The sequence below is a fragment of the Myxocyprinus asiaticus genome, chromosome 40, assembly GCF_019703515.2.
Source record: "Myxocyprinus asiaticus isolate MX2 ecotype Aquarium Trade chromosome 40, UBuf_Myxa_2, whole genome shotgun sequence".
Lineage (NCBI taxonomy): Eukaryota > Metazoa > Chordata > Actinopteri > Cypriniformes > Catostomidae > Myxocyprinus > Myxocyprinus asiaticus.
In genome coordinates, this window is record NC_059383.1 from 1,063,313 (window position 1) to 1,088,528 (window position 25,216).

Below are 25,216 nucleotides of genomic sequence, written 5' to 3' on the forward strand. Positions count from 1 at the left end.
TCCCGGAATGCCATCTTGGTGTAATGCTGTGTTGATTCTCCTTTTAAGTTCCTTCAGCATAGAAATGAATAATTCTTCTGCCCATAAGATCCTACAGCCCCCATTACCAAACATACAGCTGAATTTTTATCAAAATCACACAATGCACACAGAAGAACTTTGCCCAGCACTAATGGCTGACGACTCTGATGTGTGTGCAAAATTTCAAGAATTTTTACTCATGTTAAGTACCCCAAAAGTACCGAAAACCATGAAAATAATAATAACATGCCCATGCGCGAACCCCCCACATGCCCTTGCGTGAACTTTTACCCAGCCCTAATGGCCAACAACTCTGATGTGTGCAAAATGTCATGAAATTTTAAGCATCCCAAGTGCCTCAAAAACACCCAAATATAGGAAGAAAGGAATAATAACAATCAATGTGTTGCCATGGCAACACTATTTAAGATACCAAATATCCCTTGACAATTTTATATCAGTAGTGTCTTGACATTATTCTAAAGAATTCCGAAGCAATTCATGTAAATATAAGAGGGCTATTTCAAAGTCTGTTAAAAGTGCCATGCTCACATACTGGAGGCAGGAGGTGTCAAGCAAAATGTGAAATGTCAAGCATACATTTTGCAATGAATAATAAATACAAATTCAAGCATTAAAATAAATATATTTAATCAATATAGCCTAGAAACAGGTGAAAGTCCCGTAAATCTATCAGGAATTTTTACGATGGAACATTATTATTTAGTTAAATAATAATAATAATAATAATAATGATACATTTATAAAGATTTATAAATAATAATAATAAATATTATTATTATTATTATTATTATTATTATTATTATTATTAGGCTATTATTATGAAAAGGCAAACACATGGCATATTTTATTAATAGAAACTATAAACATAAGATAACATTTAGTTTTAACGCACTTCCTGTTTAAGCCCCGCCCACACCTGGTTCTATCCAAATACAGAGACAGATACAGATAATTTTGTCATATGAACAAATACAGATGCAGATAATTGCTTCACTGCACACCCCTACAAAACTCTACTTTTTCTTTGTTTGACATTATTTGTATTTTTTGAGACATGGTAGATATTTTTTTATTATGGTGAATGGGCTTGTACAATCCTTGATCTCTTATGTCTCTGTGTTCATTAGTATACTGCCAGTCATGATCACTTCTCTTTATCCCATTAGAGCATCTGAAATCCTCTCTGGAGGAGTACATGGTACAGATACCAAAGGTGCGTATTCTTCGTACCAAGAAGCGTGAAGGTCTGATCAGGACTAGACTGTTGGGCGCTGCCGCTGCCAAAGGGGATGTCATTACATTTCTAGACTCTCACTGTGAGGCCAATGTCAACTGGCTGCCCCCTTTACTGGGTAAGAGACACCTTTAAGTGTTGATGTTCTAACACATCAGTTATGATTTGACTGCAATTAATTCTTTGTCTTTTTCGCCATCAGATCGCATTGCCCTGAACCGGAAGACAATAGTGTGTCCAATGATTGACGTGATTGACCATGATAACTTTGGCTATGAGACTCAGGCCGGAGATGCCATGCGTGGGGCTTTTGACTGGGAGATGTTCTACAAACGCATCCCAATTCCATCCCAACTACAGAGATTAGACCCCAGTGACCCTTTTGAGTGAGTAGCACCCTAACACAAAGTCATTGGCATACGAGACACCCTATACCCCCATTATGAGCCTTTTATATTCTGTTAAAATTGTTCATATAGAGTGATTTTACTCCGTACAGAAACCGCATCATAATGTCAAATATACATAGTGTGTTTACACTGAGTTTTTAATGCTGCACTGAGGCAATGTACACATACACAGGAAACACCTAGAAATATGTGCTCGAATATTGATTGATTGTGTGTGTGAGACTAATGCAGAGTATGACAGAGCAGTAAAGACACCATTAAATCTCCCATGCTGATGCACTGTAGAGACCAGATTTTTAATGTGAACAGAATATATTTCAGTACAAAATAGGAAAAATAAAATTACAAATGTTGAAGGCAGGGCTAAATTGCCCAATAAAACATCACTGTCTATTTCCGTCAGTGATACTACCTGCGGCATAATGCCTAAGGCCCAGTCACAACTGTACTGATATTTCAGAATAACAGCACTCTTGCTTGTGCGATTATTACTTAAATATCATTCTAAGAGCCCTATTTCAAGACCTTACATCTGTAGCACAGTGCTATGTGATATGCCATACGCACAAAGTCAGTGGGCATGGCCATGAAGTTTTGGTATTTTCGTGCAATCGTGCACTAAGTCTTAGCCGTTAGTGTTGGCAAAATGGCTCGTGCAAAGCGTGAATGGGTTTGGTCAAGTGCAATTTAATTCTGAGGTGGTTCAGTCATTGCTATCCACAGAAAGTGCAATCACTCCCACCCACGCCCACTTGTGCATGAAAATTGCTCTTAGAATTGCCGTTCTCATTAAAATATTTGCACGTAGTGAAGAGCCCTATACAGTAGGTCTTGGGTATTCCATTACCACTTAAATTGTCTAATATTCTCAGTAAGTCTAAGGTTAATATACACAATGTTGTCATGGTCATTAATGACAATAGCTTTGTCTACATTAGTAGCATTTTTAAGCAGTAAAATGTAAATATATTTATAATTATATTTCTCCTGTTTTTTTTCTTATTCGTACAACTTGTCATTTGTCAAGTCAATACATTTTTATTTGTATAGCGCTTTTCACAATGCACATCGATTCAAAGAAGCTTTACAGAAAATTATGCAGTAACAGAAAATGAAGATATAATGTCTTAAAGTCATCATCGTGTGGTTTGATGAAAAATGTGATTATAAATTATGCCTTAAAAAAATATATTATTATCATAAATATAATATTATTTGTCTTTTGACCTCCAGTGAGCAAGCAAAAGGCGACAGTGGCAAGGAACACAAAACTCTGTAAGATGTTAGTTAATAGAGAAAATTTTCCTTTGGAGAAACCCGACTCACCAAGGGGCTAGTTCCCCTCTGGCTAAACAGCATGAATATAATGCCAACAACAGTTATCTATGTATAGTACAAGTTTGTACTACAGACTCCTGTCTGGTTGGCACATGCTGCAGTTAGTGGTCATCACTCAGCTACCCATAGCAGTGGGAGTAGACATTGGGCTGGATTTGGCAGGCTCTGTAACATAGATGAGGTTCTGGATGACACAGAAAAACAAACAGTATAATATTGGCGTAGATGCCAGTCTATTTTAAGCAGAGTTACAGAATATGAGAAGTGTTTTCGGTTTTGACAGACCTGACTAATGCAGCATAACTGTGAGTTGAGGGATAGATTAGGTGTATGCCTGGCTGAATAGGTTAGTCTTTAGTCTAGACTTAAACTGAGAGAGTGTGTCTGAGTCCCGAACAAGGCTAGGAAGAACATTCCATAGTTTAGGAGCCAAATAGGAAAAGGGTCTCCCTCCTTTTGTGGATTTTTATATTTTAGTTTTTATTAACATTCTGAAATTTTGCGATTGTAGTGAACATGATGGATTATAGTGTGATAGAAGGTCGCTTTGTACGGAGGAGCTTGACTATTCAAAGCTTTGGAAGTAATTACATGTAGTATGTTACCCCTTGAGCACCATAAGACTGAGATTGAGCTGTGGCTTCGACATCATATTTTTATTTTTTATTTTTTTTCTTGCTGTAAGGTCCCCTGTAATGGCAGGCGGTCTCTTTGCTGTAGACCGGAGGTGGTTCTGGGAACTGGGAGGATATGACACTGGACTGGAGATATGGGGAGGAGAACAGTATGAGATATCATTTAAGGTAACTGTCTGTTTAAAATGAATAAGGGTGCTTTCACTTGGTTCGAATTGTTCACATGAATCATACCCTAGACGACTGTACCGGAGTTCACAAGAACCATACCCTAGACCACCTTTTCAAGTGGACTCGGATGCGGTTTGCTGGTACACTCGAGTTCATAAAGCAATGTTCACATTAACCAAGCATACCAAACATTGAAGCTAAACGAAGTGAATAGTATAGAGCTGGGTGTGCACCAAAGGTCATAATGTAGCGAATTAGATATTTGTTAGAATGTTTCAAACTTTGGAGTCAATGCTTCTTTTTGACGGGTTCAATCTTTCGGTAGTGTATCGGACTGACCTGGCTGCAATGAATGTTTGTTTTTGCATGGAACTAGCCTGTGTTCAAACTGGGGGGGTTGGGAGTTAAGATTTAAGGGACCCGACCCCCTCCCCCCCCCATAAGGCCATTTTCATAAATAATTCAAATTCGATTTTTACGTCTGAAAATTCTAAACACGCCTGAGTGCGAAGAAACTTACAGACAGTGACTGAATGACACTGGCAGAGTGGATTCTCATTTTCACCTAACAATAATGGTAAGATATAATTTCCTTTTTGACTTACGATTATTGGTACTCCAAAATTACTAACATTAAATCGCCTTTTATCTTGGAACTAATTAAACCGTCGCTAGAGGCTAATTATATGAACACAATTAATATACACATAGTTTTGCTGGTAATAGTTTTATCTGACACTATATGTCACGATCAAACAGTTGTAAAGTTATTATATGGATACGATGTTAAGAAATATCTTAACTGAAATGTCTATTTATTATTTTGTGCCCGGAAAAGATCGGTTCTCCCTCAGTATCTTTAAATACGCAAGCCATGCTGATTAATGATAGTGACAACAGAGAAAACAATTTATGCATTATTAAATGAGCTACTTCTTACTTATAACTCTATTATACATTATGCATTCCAGCCACAGTGACCCATTTTTATACTAAAAATTATAGTATATTATTTTAGCCTAATACTCTTGTCTTACAACTCATTAAATTATTAAAATTACTAATTTTAATCAGTATATTTTATTATTCTGTGAAATTTTTCAGTTAAAACGCAGTAGGCATTCTCATGCTTTAGTGGCAACCAACATTTTTTCTGCCACCATGAACTCTTTTCTATGGCGATACTGCCATCTTTCCCCGCATTATTTTATTAATGCAGCCAGAGAGTATGGAGCAGAGACAACATAGCGAGTTACAGCAGAGAAACTATTTCAAGTGTTGGGCATCTTCAGAACCAAAGCTCAGCTGTTTGTGGTCAGGTAAACACATGGTGCCCTGTTGTTTTGTTAGAGAAACCCAAGAGAAAGAAGATAAAAGTGCAATAAAGATACTATCAATCTGTTATTAAGAGCTGACTATGAATAGCTAGATTTGGGGAGAGTAATAGGGCTTTTCCACTGCACGGTACAGCTCGACTCGACTCTGCTCGCTTTTTGGGAGTTTTCCACTGTACCTGGTACTTTTTTCCAAGCGTTCCAAGCGAGCCGAGCCAAGCTGATACTAAATGTGACGTCAAAACCCTGCAGATCACTGATTGGTCAGAGAAAACCATCACTACCAGCATCATTGCTATAAGCTAGATGGCAGGTTAGCTTACCCTCGTGCGTCGTCTGTGAGCTAACACAGTGATGTCCTCGTCTGCGCTTTGGTGTATGAATTCCCAAACTCTCCTGTTTTTTTTTTTTTTTTTTGCGGTATTTTGTCTTGCTGCCGTCAGCCTCTTTTGCAACAAATTTTGTTGTCTTGCTGTGAAAAACAGCCACATGCTGAGAATCAAGAACACCATTCCTTCGATATCCTCCATTGCTCCTTTGTTGTGTATTTGTGTCGCGTTTAAAATGATGTCACGGCAGTAGAGACGGCGCAACTATGACGATCAGCCTATAATCCCACCCACGTTGAGGCTGCACTAAACTGCAGTGGAAAAGCAAGCTCAGAAAAGTAAAGCAAGCAGAGTCGAGTCGAACCGTAATGTGCAGTGGAAAAGTGCCATAAGAGCTCTGACTCAATTAAAAAACTGGAACTAGCAAGCACAACACAGTAGAAAGATATGTTGTCTTTGCTTTATTTAGCTGTACCTGGTAATTTTTAACTTATGACATTCAATTCAGCTCACAGCTATAAAATATACTTTTGCTTTGAGACTAATCTCTGCCTCAAACCTACTGATCTACAGGTTTAATGGCAATTGAAATGCCGGATATTGTATTCCGTGAGAAAAAGGTTTCAGTCCTACTACCCCCTTGAGCCCTGCCCCCTTGTCGATAACTTAAATACACTCAGGACAGAAAATCATTACTGTGGAACGCTTGTAGTGACGTGGTGACTCATGATCGGTTGCTTACTCAGTCATTCCATTTTAATCCTGATTTCGAAGCACCACACTGTAAAAAGAAAGTACGACCCAATCACAGCCGTGCAGATATTCAGTGTAACAGCACTCTTGCTTGTGTGATATTGCATTTATATAACAGGTCTATAAACAAGAAGGTAATATCAAGGAACTTGCGTTTCAGTTTTTTTTATCGGTATGAACACCCCTCGGAAGAACAAACAATGAAAAAAAAAATATTAGGGACTGCACTATCACTAGTGAGTAATTTTCTTCAGAGGACTTTACTCCAGGAATCTAATGGATGTGTAAATTACCATCAGCAAGTATTGATTTCTGGACTTTGTACGGGGCAAAGGACTCATACAGTCTATTATCACCCGCTCAAATGGATCACCAATTCCAGGAATTGGATTTACAGTAACAGTGTTGGAGAGGCAAAGGTAGCCCTGTAGTCCCACCAGCACCCCCTGTGGGCCCGGAACTGGATTACTTGGTTATTCACTACCAGTTTGTACCCCTCACAGAATACATGAAATGGTGATTGGCTTTATATCAATACTATCAATTGGAAATTAGGCTATTAGTTGTCTGGTGAGGTTCCACTACATTTAAACAAGTTTACACCCTGTGATGTCACAAGCCTTGCAGACACACTAAGATTCAGTGTTGTGAAATAACAGTTTCAGTTTTAAAAATATTGAAGCTCATCTAGCAAGGCAAGGCAATTTATATTCCGTATAAAGCACAATTAAAAATAACTGACTGTTGACCAATGTGATGTACAATAATAATATTAATAATTACAAAATGTAAAAGACAGAAAATAATCAAAAATACACACACACACACACACACACACACACATATATATATATATAATAATAATAACAAACATAAGTATAAATGCATCAATTAACAAAACTCACAAAGGGACAGACAAATCTCAACTCACAGTTTAACTAAATGCCTGGAAAAAATAACAACGTTGGAGCTGTTCTAATGGGCAGGGGTAAACTGTTCCAAGGCTTCGGTGCCACTACTGCAAACTGTCACGCTACTGTCACCCTTTAGCTTGAGTCTGGACCTAGGGACCATCTAAATCCTCTGATCTGATGACCAAAGAGCATTTAAGAGGCTTGTGAAAATGCTAAAGGTCAGAAAGATAGGGCAGTTCTAACCCATTAGTAGTTCATATACTGCAGCAAATGTAAAAATTACTGATGAGGGGGCATGTCCGGAAGTAGTTGACAGATGTTTATGTTTGATAACGATAACCGGAAATGTCTGGCCGGATGTGTGTTTGGTGTTTGAATGACCAGAAATGTCAGACAGGAAGTCTGTTTGATGGTTGAATGACCGGATGTTTTGACAGGAAGTCTGTTTTAGAGATAACGATAAACGGATGTTTTGCCAGATGTTTATGTCTGATAACAATAACCAGATGTCTTTGACCATAGATTGCCCTTTGGTTGACAGGGTGTCTGGTTGTGGTGACAGAAAGTATGTTTTGTGCTTACAGGAAGTGTGTTTTAACTGCCCATGGTTTGACCTTTGGTTTGACAGATGTTTTAAGTAATAAAAGTTTTGTCGAGCGTTCGGTTTAAAAAGTGTCTTCCTGAGTGTTATAACTCTCCACATTCAGAAAACTATTCTGAATGTTGCTGAAATGGCTGTTCCTCCATTTAGCATGCATAATTAATTAACTGAAAGGTTGGCTTTAGCCCCAAAGTGCAAGAATGGATCGAGTGTGACAGAGTTAACGTCAGACATTGTGAAGCTTGAGTTTCCCATAGCCCATGAGAGCATTGTTGGGATTGAGTTTAATAAAACAACACGTACCGTCAAGATTTTCACTAGGGCTGACGATGAAGTGTCATCCAATGATCCACCCTTATTCCTCACAGCTGTGGATTGGCATTTTTTCTATACGAATGTCTGGACATCTGTGAGAGGGTACAGCATGATGTATATTATCGATTGGGCCAGCGTGAATGATGATCAATGGTTTCGGGTACTGGCTGAACTGCAAAACAGAAAGTTAGATAATTATATATGTATAGGCACTTCAGGGGATAATGCAAAACATTCTGGTGATGACGACTCTTCCTCAGGAAAGACTGACACAGGTTCGGATAATAATACAGATTCTGAAGATGTTTAGTAACTCTTTAACTTGAGTCACCACTTCACAGGACATCCTCATCCCACTTCACACATAACCTCAACAGAACCTTCTGGTCGTAAAACTTTAAGGTTGACCACCCTTCACATGTTTGACCTAATGTGGATTAATTTAACATTACACTTTTTCTTGACATTACGTGCTAAACACACATTTTATTCTCATTTTTAACTCTATCATACAGCATCAAGAGTGATGTTACAAAAGTATGATTTAATCATGTTTCATTGTGTTAAGTACAAAATGAATGCTATGTTGTTAAAACAATCATTCTTACATCGATCATGTTTAAAACTTGTGAATTTACAGGTGCATCTCAATAAATTAGAATGTCGTGGAAAAGTTCATTTATTTCAGTAATTCAACTCAAATTGTGAAACTCGTGTATTAAATAAATTCAATGCACACAGACTGAAGTAGTTTAAGTCTTTGGTTCTTTTAATTGTGATGATTTTGGCTCACATTTAACAAAAACCCACCAATTCACTATCTCAAAAAATTAGAATACATCATAAGACCAATGAAAAAAACATTTTTAGTGAATTGTTGGCCTTCTGGAAAGTATGTTCATTTACTGTATATGTACTCAATACTTGGTAGGGGCTCCTTTTGCTTTAATTACTGCCTCAGTTTGGCGTGGCATGGAGGTGATCAGTTTGTGGCACTGCCGAGGTGGTATGGAAGCCCAGGTTTCTTTGACAGTGGCCTTCAGCTCATCTGCATTTTTTGGTCTCTTGTTTCTCATTTTCCTCTTGACAATACCCCATAGATTCTCTATGGGGTTCAGGTCTGGTGAGTTTGCTGGCCAGTCAAGCACACCAACACCATGGTCATTTAACCAACTTTTGGTGCTTTTGGCAGTGTGGGCAGGTGCCAAATCCTGCTGGAAAATGAAATCAGCATCTTTAAAAAGCTGGTCAGCAGAAGGAAGCATGAAGTGCTCCAAAATTTCTTGGTAAACGAGTGCAGTGACTTTGGTTTTCAAAAAACACAATGGACCAACACCAGCAGATGACATTGCACCCCAAATCATCACAGACTGTGGAAACTTAGCACTGGACTTCAAGCAACTTGGGCTATGAGCTTCTCCACCCTTCCTCCAGACTCTAGGACCTTGGTTTCCAAATGAAATACAAAACTTGCTCTCATCTGAAAAGAGGACTTTGGACCACTGGGCAACAGTCCAGTTCTTCTTCTCCTTAGCCCAGGTGAGACGCCTCTGACGTTGTCTGTGGTTCAGGAGTGGCTTAACAAGAGGAATACGACAACTGTAGCCAAATTCCTTGACACGTCTGTGTGTGGTGGCTCTTGATGCCTTGACCCCAGCCTCAGTCCATTCCTTGTGAAGTTCACCCAAATTCTTGAATCGATTTTGCTTGACAATCCTCATAAGGCTGCGGTTCTCTCGGTTGGTTGTGCATCTTTTTCTTCCACACTTTTTCCTTCCACTCAACTTTCTCTTAACATGCTTGGATACAGCACTCTGTGAACAGCCAGCTTCTTTGGCAATGAATGTTTGTGACTTACCCTCCTTGTGAAGGGTGTCAATGATTGTCTTCTGGACAACTGTCAGATCAGCAGTCTTCCCCATGACTGTGTAGCCTAGTGAACGAAACTGAGAGACCATTTTGAAGGCTCAGGAAATCTTTGCAGGTGTTTTGAGTTGATTAGCTGATTGGCATGTCACCATATTCTAATTTTTTGAGATAGTGAATTGGTGGGTTTTTGTTAAATGTGAGCCAAAATCATCACAATTAAAAGAAACAAAGACTTAAACTACTTCCGTCTGTGTGCATTGAATTTATTTAATACATGAGTTTCACAATTTGAGTTGAATTACTGAAATAAATGAACTTTTCCACGACATTCTAATTTATTGAGATGCACCTGTATGTTTTATATGTTTTTAAAGCTCAAACTCATTATGACTAATGATTTGTAATATTAATATTTTTAAGAAATTTAATATTTCAGTTATTCTTTCATTCTAAATTCTAACATGTACACCATGTACACTATTTAAACATGATTATCAGTTCAACAAATCAGATACAGAGAGCTATTTCAAAGTAATTAAGTATATTTTATTTTAAAATGATTTATAAATTGTACAATGTTGGTGATAATTAAACAAAATGGTAATTATATATTACTTTTAACATGATGCTAAAAACACACTAACTTCTTATAATAGTCATGAGTTCATGTTATTCCACAAATCTTTCAACAATGTCCTCTGGTAAAAAACTTTTCAAAGGCCTAGTAACTCTCTAAACATGAGTAAATGCTCTTTACCTCTCAATACTTTGCAGAGGCCTTCTGGTCATGTAGTTTTCAGATAAGACTGACCAGTAGTAAATAAAACTTGACCATAGGTTACTAACACAACATCCCATATCGTACACTCTTCTACAAAAGTAAGGTTTAAACAAAATGCTTAATTAGATGTAAATATTTTTAATTCTGCCAAGTATAAATTAGTGTTAAAACAAAATGCACAGTTTTAAACATGATGGTTTATGTTCGATGTATGAATGTTTGTTTTAACATTCATTTTGTACTTAACACAATTAAACATGATTAAATCATACTTTTGTAACATCACTCTTGATGCTGTATGATAGAGTTAAAAATGAGAATAAAATGTGTGTTTAGCACGTAATGTCAAGAAAAAGTGTAATGTTAAATTAATCCACATTAGGTCAAACATGTGTGGGCTTGTCAACCTTAAAGTGTTACGACCAGAAGGTTCTGTTGAGGTTATGTGTGAAGTGGGATGAGGATGTCCTGTGAAGTGGTGACTCAAGGTAAACTAGACCTCTGAAAGATGTGTTATTGAGAGAAAGAGAGATCAAACAAAAATAGAATTTAGAGACATTTTATTTGAATACACAATTACAATTAATATAAACAACCATAGTAAACCATATAATCCTCTTTAACATTTTAAAAGTCTTGTACTGTACATCACACTCAAAACAGATGAGTATATATACAATTTCTTTACTTTATGTTTATTGAAATTCATAAGTCACTAAAACAACTGTTTTCCTTATTTTGAAAATACACATCTTTAAAACAGCAATCGCTTTCTTATTTTACTGTATCATTCGTGGAACATTTCTTCCAGAATTGAGAAAAGTCCACTTAATACATTCACGTCAGCGCAGTAGGAAAAGAGGTTTGTTTCAAACAAGTCACACATCTTGGTCATTACAGACATGTCCAAGGCTATCACCATGTTTTCTACAACTTCAGAGTCTGCATTATTATCCAAATCTGTGTCAGACTCTCCTGTGGAATAGTCGTCATCATCAGAATGTTTTGCATTAACCCTTGAAGTGCCTATACAGATGTAATTATCTGACTTTCTGTTTTGCAGTTCATCCAGTACCCAAAAACGTCGATCATCATTCACGCTGAAAATCATTGGATGACACTTCATCATCCCTAGTGAAAATTTTGACGGTACGTGTTGTTTTATTAAACTCAAACCCAACAACGCTCTCATGGGCTATGGGAAACTCATGCTTCACAATGTCTGACGTTAACTCTGTCACACTCGATCCATTCTTGCGCTTTGGGGCTAAAGCCAACCTTTCAGTTAATTCAATTCACACACTAAATGGAGGAACAGCCATTTCAGCAACATTCAGAATAGTTTTCTGAATTTGGAGAGTTATAACACTCAGGAAGACACACTTTTTAAACCGAACGCTCGACAAAACTTTTATTACTTAACATCTGTTTATCGTTATCTCTCAATCAGACTTCCTGTCAAAACATCCGGTCATTCAACCATCAAACAGACTTCCTGTCTGACATTTCTGGTCATATCAAACATAAACATCTGTCAACTACTTCCGGGCATGCACCCTCATCAATCATTTTGACATTTGCTGCATTATATGAACTACTCCCATTTAATGACTTAAAAACAAACTGTCACAGTTTGTATGGAAGGACTCAAACGCAGGAGGCATTTTCGCTAAGTTTTATTATAAACTAAACAAAATACAAACAAAAACTCTCACAAGGGAGATAAACAAGAACAGGGAACTGAAAACTCAAAGAAACAAACAAACTAAAAACCAACCAAGCAAAACAGAGAACAGGCCGACAGGAATACATACAAAATAATCCGACACAAGACTGAACACAAGAGGAGTTAAAATAAGCAGACTAACGAGGTAGAACAGGTGCAACAAATAACAAGGTAGCAAGGCAAATGAGAGGGCGGGGTATCACTCAAGACAGAATAGCACGTGGCAATGAGGAAACCAAACAAAGCCACGTACTTACACATGACCTGCAACAGACATGCCACCAGGAAAACACAAGCAACATGCACTCATGTCAACAGACAATGACAGGACAAGAGAATACATGACTGTGAGGGTTTCCACAAACAGAAGGGAAGGAGGACACAGGGAAGCGGGTTTTCCAGACTCAGGTAAGGCTTTTAATCAGCCACTTCAATGCTTTACAGCTTCACAAACCTCAACAGTCTCAGAGGCACGTAGGCACTCAAACTCATTGGCTTCACGAACATAAAACACATTAGCTTCACAAATATAAATCAGCTTCTACAAGCACTGTAGGCGCCCTTGTGCCAGACTCTCTCTCACCCCTCTGCTGGTGGCGTGGCTGCTTATATGCCACTCTCCCCATGCTCACTGGAATTAGAAACAGGTGTTAAACATAATCTAGCTCAGGTGCAAGTGCCCTTTACCGCTTCCTCTCTCTCCAGACGGACGCTTGACCACGCCCCCGCTGCCACAGTGACAATTCCAATAAATGCCATGCATTCTCACACAAATACTGGAATAGACAAAACCTGAGTGTACACTGCAAAGTAAACAAACAATGCACACCCAGCCACAAAATAAGACACGAAACATGTCAGAGCTCGACCACCCGATAATAAACACTGACACAACATAGAACAAGGCAAGACAAACAGAGACAGCACTGGACAATCAGGGAGAGGAGACGGCCATGAAAATTACTTGTGATTTGGTCTTGGACATGAAAAACCAAGACCAAATCACAATTTGACAGCTTGGCTTGGCATTGTTGGGCCTCATGTAGTCAGATTGAAGACAAAGGCAGGCCTAACACAGTCGTAAAACCTAACTCAGGCCCCCACATAAGTCATAAATTATACTGATATAAATCGCACCAAAATCAAACAAAGGGAGTCCAAAACAGACTACAAATCCCATGAAGCCTTGCTCACTAAAGGATCGAACTCTCAATTCCTATTGGATGAGGCACACAACAGAACGTCCCTCAACCATGACATCATCAGGAGTAGAAATACCTCTGAAATGCTTCCGAGATTTGCTTCCAGCAACTTTGCTCACCGTGGGTAGATGCAGCTCATCACTGCTCTCAGGTGCAGTCTCGTTGCACGAGGAAGTAATGTCGAGTTGAGATTACTCTGTGTTCAACCGAACACTCTAACGGATCCGAAGGAGACCGCCGAGCAATCCGCATCTTCATCCGTTTGCCTGCAGAAGTGAAGGATTAAAGATTTCTCTTCCATCTTCAATCAAGTCGACGTTTCTGATTTCTCTGCCAGCCTGCCGAGAATCACAGAGCGAGGAAACGGCCTCCCGTCATCACCCAAGCCTCGAGGAACCGAGTCTGAGTTAAAGGACGGATGAACACACATTCTGCATCCTCATGCGATTCAAGTAAGAGGTTTACGTCTGGGCAGAGATAGAATATTATAGTGTGTTATTCTTGTGTTTCAAGGTTTTTGCTTGTACAGTTTACGGACTGCCATGTCCGCTCATTATTAATACTCAGGGTATTAATTATCACGAATTTGATTTGCTGTATTGTGGTCCAACCACATTGGGCTGTTGTGCATTTCCGCCATTGCGGGTGAGACCGGCAAACTGAGTTTATCCATTAAAGAATCAAAGAACACGGGACTGTTTACGAGCCGTCCACCGCGTCTCTGAGTGATAAACTAACAGCTGCTTTCTCTCCCACGATTGCGAAATCGTCTTTGGGGCCGTCACTTTATTCTCTCTCTCTCTCTCTCGTACTAACCACACACACACACACACACACACACACACACACACACACACACACACACACACACACACACGCACGCACACAGACACACACACGCGACCCCTCACAAACATTCTGGCACACATTTTTGGCTAGTAGATAGCTTCATGATAAAGCTCAGCTTTGTCCCTAAGCTACCATTGACTGGTTTCTCTCCGCCCACATTTGCGGTCATATTCCCTGGCCGGAAATCTCGCGTGACATACTCTCCACGAGAGTCACGTCTGCCATTTTGTGCGCGTCCCTCCTTACACACACACACATACTCTCACACACCCTTATGTGTTATAGGATTATTTTGATTTCCATATCTAATCATATCACTGTTTAGTTTGTAGTTGTAAGTCAGAAGTTTATTGACTGCATTGTATTAATTATTAATTCATATTACTGCATAAATAAACTTTGTTATATTACAAAGAGAAGTGTTTTGGTTTGTTTTGCATACACCTGTGTCATGCTGACGGGATGTCAGTGCTCGGATTCAAGCCTTCATTCATTGTTTTTGTTCCCCGAAAATTGATATTTTTCAGATGTCGATTTTCTATCTAAAAAATCTAATATTAAGACTGTTATACTATCTGGTTATTAGTCCCTGATTCCAGGGTGGTGCCCCGTCAATGTTAATCCTTATTAATATTCTATTGATTTTTGATAATTGATAATTATCTTTGATGTTTGTTGAATTTGAATGATCAATAAGCTAGTGTTAATTTGAATTAATGTATCATAGATGTTAATGATTGGTGATTATCTTTGATAATTGTTGATTTAAAGGATTAAAAAAGCTAACACTGATTCTCATCAATGTTCTATTGATTTTAATAATTAATAATTATCTTTGATAATTATTAATTATTGCTAATAACCAAACCCGCTCCTAAACATAGCACACTACATTTACTGGAGCCACATATGAGGTTTAAATGAGTTAGATTCAATTAATTAATTTAAATATTAATTAATAACTAAAGAAATAATTACCAATTATTTCTGATAGTAACATTGATCTAAACAACCAGTAAAGCCCTACAGCATGGTGGCTTGATTTGACTTGACTGCTTGACTAGGCTTGGCGGTTTGATTTGGCTTGATGGCTTGACTTGGTTTGATGGCTTGACTAGGCAATGATTAACCCAGGAGATAGCTTAAGGGAATAAGCAGGATCAGGTGCCTCTAAGATGGAAGCGAGGACAGGTGACTCCAGGACATGAGCGAGGACAGGCGACTCCAGGATGTGAGCAAAGACAGATACCTCCAGGACAGTAGCGAGGACAGACAGCTCTAGGATGGGAGCGAGGACAGATGGCTACAGGATGGGAGCGAGGACAGACAGCTCTAGGACGGAAGCAGAATCAACCAGGGAAATGACTTCCGTGGCCATGAGCACTTGCAGTGACGGGAATGGCCTCCGTGGATGCTGGTAGTGGCAGGGGAATGGCCTTTGTGGCCGTGAGCACTGGTAGAGACTGGAGAATGACCTCCGTGGCCGTGAGTACTGGTAGAGACTGGGGAATGACCTCCGTGTCTGTGAGCACTGGCAGAGACTGGGAAACAGCCTCTGTGGCCATGAGCACTGGCAGAGACTGGGGAACAGCCTCCGTGGCCGTGAGCACTGGCAGAGACTGGGGAAAAGCCTCCATGGCTGTGAGCACTGGCAGAGACTGGGGAATGGCTGCCACCTTCAGGCGGTCGACAGCAGAAACAGCTGTCCGCCTCCTGGCTGTCGTCCGTGGGAAGCCGCCTTCAGGCGGTCGGCAGCGGGAACCTCCTGCCGGTCACCATGGAGCCCCTTTTGCTCTCTTCTCCGACGACGACATGCAGGACGGAAGGGGCACCGGCTTAGAGGGGATTTGGGACCCCACAACTGCAACATAAGATCCACCTCTGCAAGACGGCAGGCATGGTCCTCCAAATCCCAAAAGGGCCAAACAATTTCCAAACATGTCTAGACCAGACGGCCACATTGGCAAGCTCCTCAGCATAAATGCAGACTGTGCTGACAGCAGGCCAGGATGTCGAGAACCTGGGTGATGTCTTGGGAGACCGACTCCTCCTGGACTGATGCTGGGTGCAATAGCAAGCCCATTTTGCCTACACTGGGTCCAAAGTGGTCGGATTATTATGTCACAGTTTGTAAGGAAGGACCCAAACGCAGGAGGCAGATTCGCTAAGTTTTATTACAAACCAAACAAAAACACTCACAAGGGAGATAAACAAGAACAGAGAACTGAAAACTCAAAGAAACAAACAAAGTAAAAACCAACCGAGCAAAACAGGGAACAGACCGACAGGAATACATACAAAATAATCCGACACAAGACTGAACACGAGGAGTTAAAATAAGCAGACTAATGAGGGAAAACAGGTGAAACAGATAACAAGGCAAACGAGAGGGCACGTACTAACACATGACCTACACAGACAATTGACATGAACACATGCTGTCAGGAAAACACAAGCTACATGCACTCATGTCAACAGACAGTGACAGGACAAGAGAATACATGACAATGCCAATAAAGCAATGCCATGCATTCTCAAACAAACACCGGACTAGACAAAACCTGAGTACCCACTGCAAAGTAACAAACAATGCAATACAAATCCTGCCACAAAATAAGACACGAAAAGTGTCAGAGCGTGACCACCCAATAATAAACACTACCAACAGAAGTGGCCGAACCCTGACACAACATAGAACAAGGCAAGACAAACAGAGACAGCACTGTACAATAAGGGAGAGGAGATGGCCATGATCCCGTCACAATATGAAAAACCAGGACCAAAGTGGCAGGACCGTGACACAAACAATAAAATCTTAAAATAATTTCTATAACAGACTGGCAGAGTACCCGTCAAGAGTCTAGCTGCAGCATTTTGAACCAGCTGCAGTCGTGACAAAGATGAGTCAAGTATTTTTTATTTGTAAAGCGCTTTTCACAACACATCGTTTCAAAGCAGCTTTACAGAAAATCATGCTTTAACAGAAAATCATTGTGCAATCACTTGGATGACTGACTGACTCCTATGTAAAGGGAATTACAATAGTAAAGACGTGAAGGAACAAATCCATGCATCACCCTCTCAAAATCATTAAAAGAAGGAAGTGGCTTAACTTTGGCCAGTAATCTTGAATAAAAGTAAAATAATAAAATAAAAAAAGCTAGATTTGACAACAGAATTAATCTGTTTGTCAAATTTAAGAGAGTTGTCAAATAGTACCCTTATGTTCTTTACTATAGAACATACTATAGGGAGCTAGATGGCCTAGGTTAAAATTTGAAGAGACAAACAACATCAGTGGCCACAAACACAACAATCTCAGACTTGCTTTCATTGCGATTTAAAAAGTTTAAAGCCATCCAAGTTTTTAAATCGTCCAGGCAAGCCAGTAGTAATAAGGTGTGATTTTTGTCCTAATGATTGTTTTTGCTCAACATCATAAAAGGACAAGCGATAAAAGCTTTTCCATCAGATTTTTTTGTTTTACCAATCACTTGGATACTATTTCTGTCATGTCATGCTTTGTGAACTGTGGTTATTGTGTTATTCTCCATTTTTTTATGTCAAAACAGACATATGCACAAGTCATTGAATAAAAATGCCAGTAATGGTGCATGGGGTGATGGGCAAAAATCTGCGTGTGACAATCTGTTTTTGCTTAAACAGTGTCTAACCTTTCCCGATAAAAAGAACATGGTTTAAGGCATTTACAGCAACAGAATATGGTGTCAGTCTGTTTTCAAATCAAATCAAATCAAATCAAATCACTTTATTGTCACACAGCCATATACACAAGTGCAATGGTGTGTGAAATTCTTGGGTGCAGTTCCGATCAACATAGCAGTCGTGACAGTGATGAGACATATACCAATTTACAATAACATCAAATTAACACAACACAATTTAAACATCTGTTATACATAATTACACTCAACTTAAAACATCACATTAACACAACACAATTTAAGCATCTGTTATACACATAATTACACTCAACTTAAAACATCAAATTAACACAACACAATTTAAACATCTGTTATACATAATTACACAACTTAAAACATCAAATTAACACAACACAATTTAAACATCTGTTATACACATAATTACACTCAACAATATACAAATAATAACATACACTGTACAGTATACAATATGCTGTTTTTTTTTTTTTGTTTTTTACTATATAGATACTATATAGATACACATTATTCAATAAAAATTAAAAAAATATATAAAAAAAGTATATATATTTTGGCTGGAGTCTCTGATGATCCTCCGAGCTTTTTTCACACACCGCCTTGTATATATTTCCTGGAGGGAGGGAAGCTCACCTCCGATGATGTGTTTGGCAGTTCGCACCACCCTTTGCAGTGCTTTGCGGTTGTGGGCGGTGCTATTGCCGTACCAGGCGGAGATACAGCCAGTCAGGATGCTCTCCACAGTGCAGGTGTAGAACCGTGTGAGGATGTGGCGGTTCATTCCAAACTTCCTCAGCCGTCTCAGGAAGAAGAGGCGCTGATGAGCCTTCTTCACAACGACTTCAGTGTGGACGGACCATGTGAGTTCCTCAGTGATGTGGACACCCAGGAACTTGAAGCTGCTGACTCTCTCCACTGGTGCTCCATTGATGGTGATTGGACTGTGTTCTCTGTCTTTTCTTCTGAAGTCCACCACAAGCTCCTTTGTCTTACTGACGTTGAGGGAGAGGTTGTGCTCCTGACACCAGTGTGTCAGAGTGTGCACCTCCTCTCTGTAGGCTGTTTCATCATTGTCAGTGATCAGACCTACCACCGTCGTGTCATCAGCAAACTTAATGATGGCACTGGAGTTATGTGTTGCCACACAGTCATGTGTGTACAGGGAATACAGTAGTGGGCTGAGAACACAGCCCTGTGGGGCTCCAGTGTTGAGGGTCAGTGATGAGGAGATGTTGCTGCCTATTCTAACCACCTGGCGTCTGCTTGACAGGAAGTCCAGGATCCAGCTGCACAGCGAGCTGTTTAAGCCCAGAGCCCGGAGTTTCTCATCTAGCTTGGAGGGCACTATGGTGTTGAATGCTGAGCTGTAGTCTACAAACAACATTGTCACATAAGTGTTCTTTTTTTCCAGGTGGCAGAGAGCAGTGTGTATTGTAGATGCAATGGCATCATCAGTGGAGCGGTTGTTGCGGTATGCAAACTGCAGCGGGTCAAGATTGAGTGGTAATACAGAGCAGATGTAATCTCTGATTAGTCTCTCAAAACATTTGCTGATGATGGGGGTCAGAGCAACAGGACGCCAGTCATTTAAACACATTATTTTTGATTGTTTTGGAACAGGCACAATGGTGGATGTTTTAAAGCATGTGGGGACTACAGACAAAGAGAGGGAAAGGTTGAAAATGTCCGTAAAAACACCAGCCAGCTGGTTCGCGCACGCTCTGATGACGCGGCCCGGAATGCCGTCTGGACCCGCGGCTTTGCGGATATTCACCCATCGGAAGGATCGGGTTACATCCGCTACAGAGACGGAGAGTGAACTAACCTCTGTAGCTTCAGCCGCGAGAGCTCTCTCCGCGAGGGAGGTGTTATTTCCCTCGAAACGAGCATAAAAAGTATTTAGCTCATCCGGTAGAGAGGCAGCGGTGTTCATGGCGGAGTTTTTATTCCCTTTAAAGTCCGTGATGATGTTAATTCCCTGCCACATGCTTCTAGAGTTGGTGGTGTTAAACTGTCCTTCAATCTTGCTCCTGTACTGGCGTTTTGCAGTTTTGATAGTTTTTCGGAGGGCATAACTGGCTTGTTTATGCTCCTCCGCGTTCCCGGAATTAAAAGCGGAGGTCCGCACATTAAGTGCCACGCGAACATCGCTATTGATCCACAGCTTCTGATTCGGATAGATTCGCACAGTTCTGGTCGGAATCACTTCCTCTACACACGTTCTGATGAAACACATTACGCTATCAGCGTAAAGCTCGATGTCGTCATCAGAGGCGGACCGGAACATCTCCCAGTCTGTGCGATCAAAACAGTCTTGTAGCGTAGAGTCTGATTGGTCCGACCAGCACTGGATCGTTCTGAGGGTGGGTGCTTCCTGTTTCAATTTCTGCCTGTAAGCGGGCAGAAGCAGAATGGAAGAGTGGTCCGATTTGCCAAATGGTGGGCGGGGGAGGGATTTGTAGCCATCCCGGAAGGGAGAGTAGCAATGGTCCAAAACCCGGTCCCCTCGTGTGTTGAAACTAATGTGCTGGTGATATTTTGGTGCGACTGATTTTAAACTGGCTTTATTAAAGTCCCTGGTCACAATGAACGCGGCCTCAGGGTGCGCGGTTTCCTGCTCACTTATACTCCCATACAGTTCCTTGAGTGCCCGTTCTGTGTCGGCTTGTGGGGGAATGTACACAGCAGTGATAATGACCGCTGTGAATTCCCTCGGTAGCCAGAATGGTCGATACAGAAGCATAAGAAATTCCAGATCAGGAGAACAGAAAGACTTGATGGAATGTACGTTCCTCTGATCACACCAGGATTTGTTGATCATAAAACATACACCACCTCCTCTAGTTTTACCTGAGAGGTCTTTCGCTCTGTCCGCTCGGAGCATGGAGAACCCCGCGGGTTCAATGGCTGAGTCTGGAATCTCCGCAGACATCCAGGTTTCCGTAAGGCAGATAATGCAGCAGTCCCTCGTCTCTCGTTGGAAAGAGATCCGCGCTTTCAGCTCGCAGAGCTTGTTATCCAGAGACTGAACATTTGCCAGTAGAATAGTGGGTAGCGGGGGTCGATTTGCACGACGTCTTACTCTGATGAGAACGCCGGCTCTGTTTCCCCTTTTCCTCCTGCGTTTCCGCGGCCGTGCTGCCCAGACAAAGGGCTCCGCTTGCGTGTTTGTAAACAGCTGGTCGGCATTGAGGAATGTGAAGTCCGGTTTTTGGTGTGAGATCGCTGAACCAATGTCCAAAAGTGTTTGTCTGTCGTAGACAATAAGGCAGACAACATCCAAGACAAAAAACATAAGAATTGTAAACAAAACAAACAAACCATTGCTATGTTGTGTCGGAGCTCGCAACGCAGCAGCCATACGCGGCGCCATCTTGAGTACCATCAAGATGTGAGTGCTAAATACAATTATGTTAAATTAACATACAGTTTAAAATAAAAAATACTAGTGACTATATACCACTACAGTTGCAATTTAAATCCTTGGAAATCAGAATTACATTAAAAAGTATTTTGATTACTAAAGGGATGACTTTGCTTTTTATTTTTAATTTGTTTTGTTGAGTAATGGGTATGGTATAGGCTACTTATTAAAAAACTCTGAATAAGAGAGCAATTGACCATCAGCATTCATAAACTAAGAGACCAAATTAATGTGATTATTAAACCAGTCTGGGAGAAACAATGACTTATTTTTATAATGCATACCCTAGTTATTCCAATAAAAAATTACGGTGAGGACTGAAATTATGTTTATAGATCAGATGCCAGGCCAGGAGCACTTGCTTATGAAAATGTGACAGTTTAAAGGGCAGGTTGGAGATATTGAAATTACACAATAAAGAAGGGAGTTTGGAGCTTAGTGTGTGTGTGTATTCTAAGCTTTATTATCAATGCATATGTAACTGGATCACAAATAACAACAGGTCTCACATGCATTAAATAACACATAGTGATAGAAAAAAAAAAAAACATAAGCTGACAAATGGACAAGATAGATATCATTAAATCGAAAAATGCAAAGTAAAAAATGTACATGCGAGGGTATGTAAGCACCACTGAATATCTCTTAACTGAAAATGTTAAATGAAGAACATATTGCAACTGTTTTGGTTGCTTTTCTGTTTCTAGATTTAAACATTATCTTATCATTATGCTTGTTATTAGTAAATTTACACTTGTGAATGTGAAACTTTTAGAGAAATAAAATAAACATCATTGGAGACATTATCCTTAACATTAAAAAAAAATGCATGCCTATAGGATAGAGCATTTTTATTTATTTATTTATTTGTGTATTTATTTTTTTGAATATTTTGGACAACAAAAACCTCGACATCCTTCTAAAAGGTATATCAGCAAGACCACATCAGATGAGAGATTGTTTCAGGGAAACTTTCACAAAAAAGAGCACTGCATCAATTAATTGTTATAGAAATTGTTTGGTAGGATAAAATCTATGATCTATTTTGTATAAAGGTGAGGAATTTTGGTGGCAATGACCAAACTTGTATCCAATTTTTTATTATTAAAAAGACTGTTACAATAAGAAAAAACAGAGGGAGTAGAGATATTTTCTTTAGAAACAAAGATCTGATTTTATAATTATTAGCTTTAATCAGATGGCAGACTGATAGAGATGGTGTATGTTTACTGCTTTAAGAAGCATACATACTCAAATAGTTAAAGCCCTGGTAACTAAATTCTTTTAATGTTATAGGTATTTTGAATGTTAAAATAAAATCTGCAAAATCAAATAAAACTCCTTCATTATTAAATAACTGACTCACTAATAATAACCAATTCTTAAATCAGTCATCAAGAAACAATGATTTTTCCTGTACAAAACATTACAATTATTCCAAATAAAGAATCTTTTGGAGAGAGAATTTTGCCTTTAAGTGTTAAATCTCTTTGCAGCCAGTACTTTAGTATCTTGTGTGTCTTTTTGATAATCAGATCAAAATTTACAGAAAACCTAACCCTGTCGTCTTTCACTATTTTAACCAAAATGTAGGAAACACTTTATTTTACAGGAATGTTACAATTTAAGGATTCCAAACAATTGCCGACAGGGAGTGACATTTGTTGATGAAGGTGAAGACCTGAAACTTTGGAGAAAGGCCAGAGTCTGTAATGCTACAGCAATCTGAGAAGTATTCTCCAGGACCAACACAGTATCATCAGCTAACTGACTTATTCTTACCTCATGAACGTCAACAGTGAATCCTCTTAAAGGGATAGTTCACCCAAAAATGAAAATTCTCTCATTTACTCACCCTCATGCCATCCCAGATGTGTATGACTTTCTTTCTTCTTAAACACACACACAAAAAAAGGTGTGGGTGAGAAACAGAACAATATTTAAGTCCTTTTTTTACTCTAAATCTCCACTTTCACTTTCACTTTCAGATGTGAAAATTAAACTAAACAGGCCCACATGTGACATTCAGATGTGAAAGTGGAGATTTTGAGTTAAATAAAGGACTTCAATTTTGATCTCTTTCTCACCCACACCTATTATATATAAACCACTGGAGTCGTATGGATTACTTCTATGTTTTCTTGATGTGATTTTGATGGAGCTACAAAGTTCTGATCACCATTCACTTGCATTGTATGGACCTACAGAGCTGAGACATTCTGCTAAAAATCTTCATTTGTGTTTTGCAGAAGAAAGAAAGTTATACACATCTGGGAGTGAAGTAAATGTTGAGAGAATTTTCATTTTTGGGTGAACTAACCCTTTAAAGGGCTATATGCAAGTTTAGAAGTTGTGTAGCTATTAGAAACAGAAGCGAAGAGATTGGGCATCCCTGCTTGACTCTGCAATTTAGAGCAAATCTAGAAGTACCACTGCTGAGCTTTATAGAGCTATTACCATTGGTGTAAAACATTTTAATGAACCTGCAAAAGCTGCCGAATCCTACTTTGCGAAGTGCGTGTAACATAAATTGATGTTCTGAGGAATAAAATCTTTATAATAGTTCAGGAAGAGGATTAAACTGTCATTACAAATAAGGTAAGAATAATCTAGTATGTCTACAACCAGACGTATATTATTGGAAATATTTATTTTTTGTAGAAAGCCTGATTGGCATTAATCTGTTAGAATTTCAAAACACACCTTAGGGGCTTAATAGAGCATAGATCAGATGTCGTTGTGTATATTCGGTGGCATTTTGAAGTAAGTTTGGAACAGCAGAAGTAATTAAGCTTTTGTAAATTGTCATGTGAGCAATTAGCTTGATGCTAAACTAAACTGCTATTTTTAGCCCTTTTACATGCACCTGTTACCAGGCACAAATATATTTTTTCTTTTAAGAAAATCCATGTTAGATCATATTTTTTCTCTCTAGTAAGACCTTTGATACAAGCACAAAGATGTACTGCAAAAATCGTATTCTTGATGAGATTTGTTTTATTGTTGTCCTGTAGAAAATTTACAAATTCTTAAAACAAGATAACTGACCTTGAGTAATCTAACTGAATATGTTACATATTACATTTAAAGCATGCATTTTGTAATCTGTAGTGGATTAAACCGGAAGTGCAGCAAAACTAAATAAAACTCCCATTTTAAATGTAACTATTTCATTTATAGTTTCTATAAATAAAATATGCTTTGTATATGCCTTTTCTTAATAATATCCTAATAATAATAATTATTGTTATTATTATGCTATTATTATTTCATTAAATTATTATTGAAATTATTACTAGTATTACTTACCAGATGAAGCTGAATTTGTAGGCTACAATAATCTGTGCATGTACACTACCAGTCAAATGTTTTGAAACACTTGACTGAAATGTTTCTCATGATCTTAAAAATCTTTTGATCTGAAGGCGTATGCTTAAATATTTGAAATTAGTTTTGTAGACAAAAATATAATTGTGCCACCATATAAATTTATTTCATTATAAAACTAAAATGTAATAAAATAAAAAAAAGGTTTTTGAAATTGATGACTTATAAATAAAGAAAAGCAGCCAATAAGTGCCCAAC

At 39.0% G+C, this 25,216-nt stretch overlaps 1 protein-coding gene across 2 annotated transcripts in view; it reads left to right on the forward strand.

Moving 5' to 3' along the window:
- The window catches only part of LOC127430657 (polypeptide N-acetylgalactosaminyltransferase 10), a 169,591-nt gene that overhangs the window by 83,990 nt on the left and 60,385 nt on the right, over positions 1–25,216 (forward strand). For both annotated transcript variants that reach the window (XR_007895466.1, XM_051680588.1), the window contains exons 5-7: positions 1,212–1,397; positions 1,482–1,665; positions 3,713–3,830. Coding sequence is in view for 1 of the 2 variants with exons in the window: in XM_051680588.1 (XP_051536548.1) it covers positions 1,212–1,397; positions 1,482–1,665; positions 3,713–3,830 (488 nt within the window). In the remaining variant the exon portion in view is untranslated. The remainder of the gene's footprint in view (positions 1–1,211; positions 1,398–1,481; positions 1,666–3,712; positions 3,831–25,216) is intronic.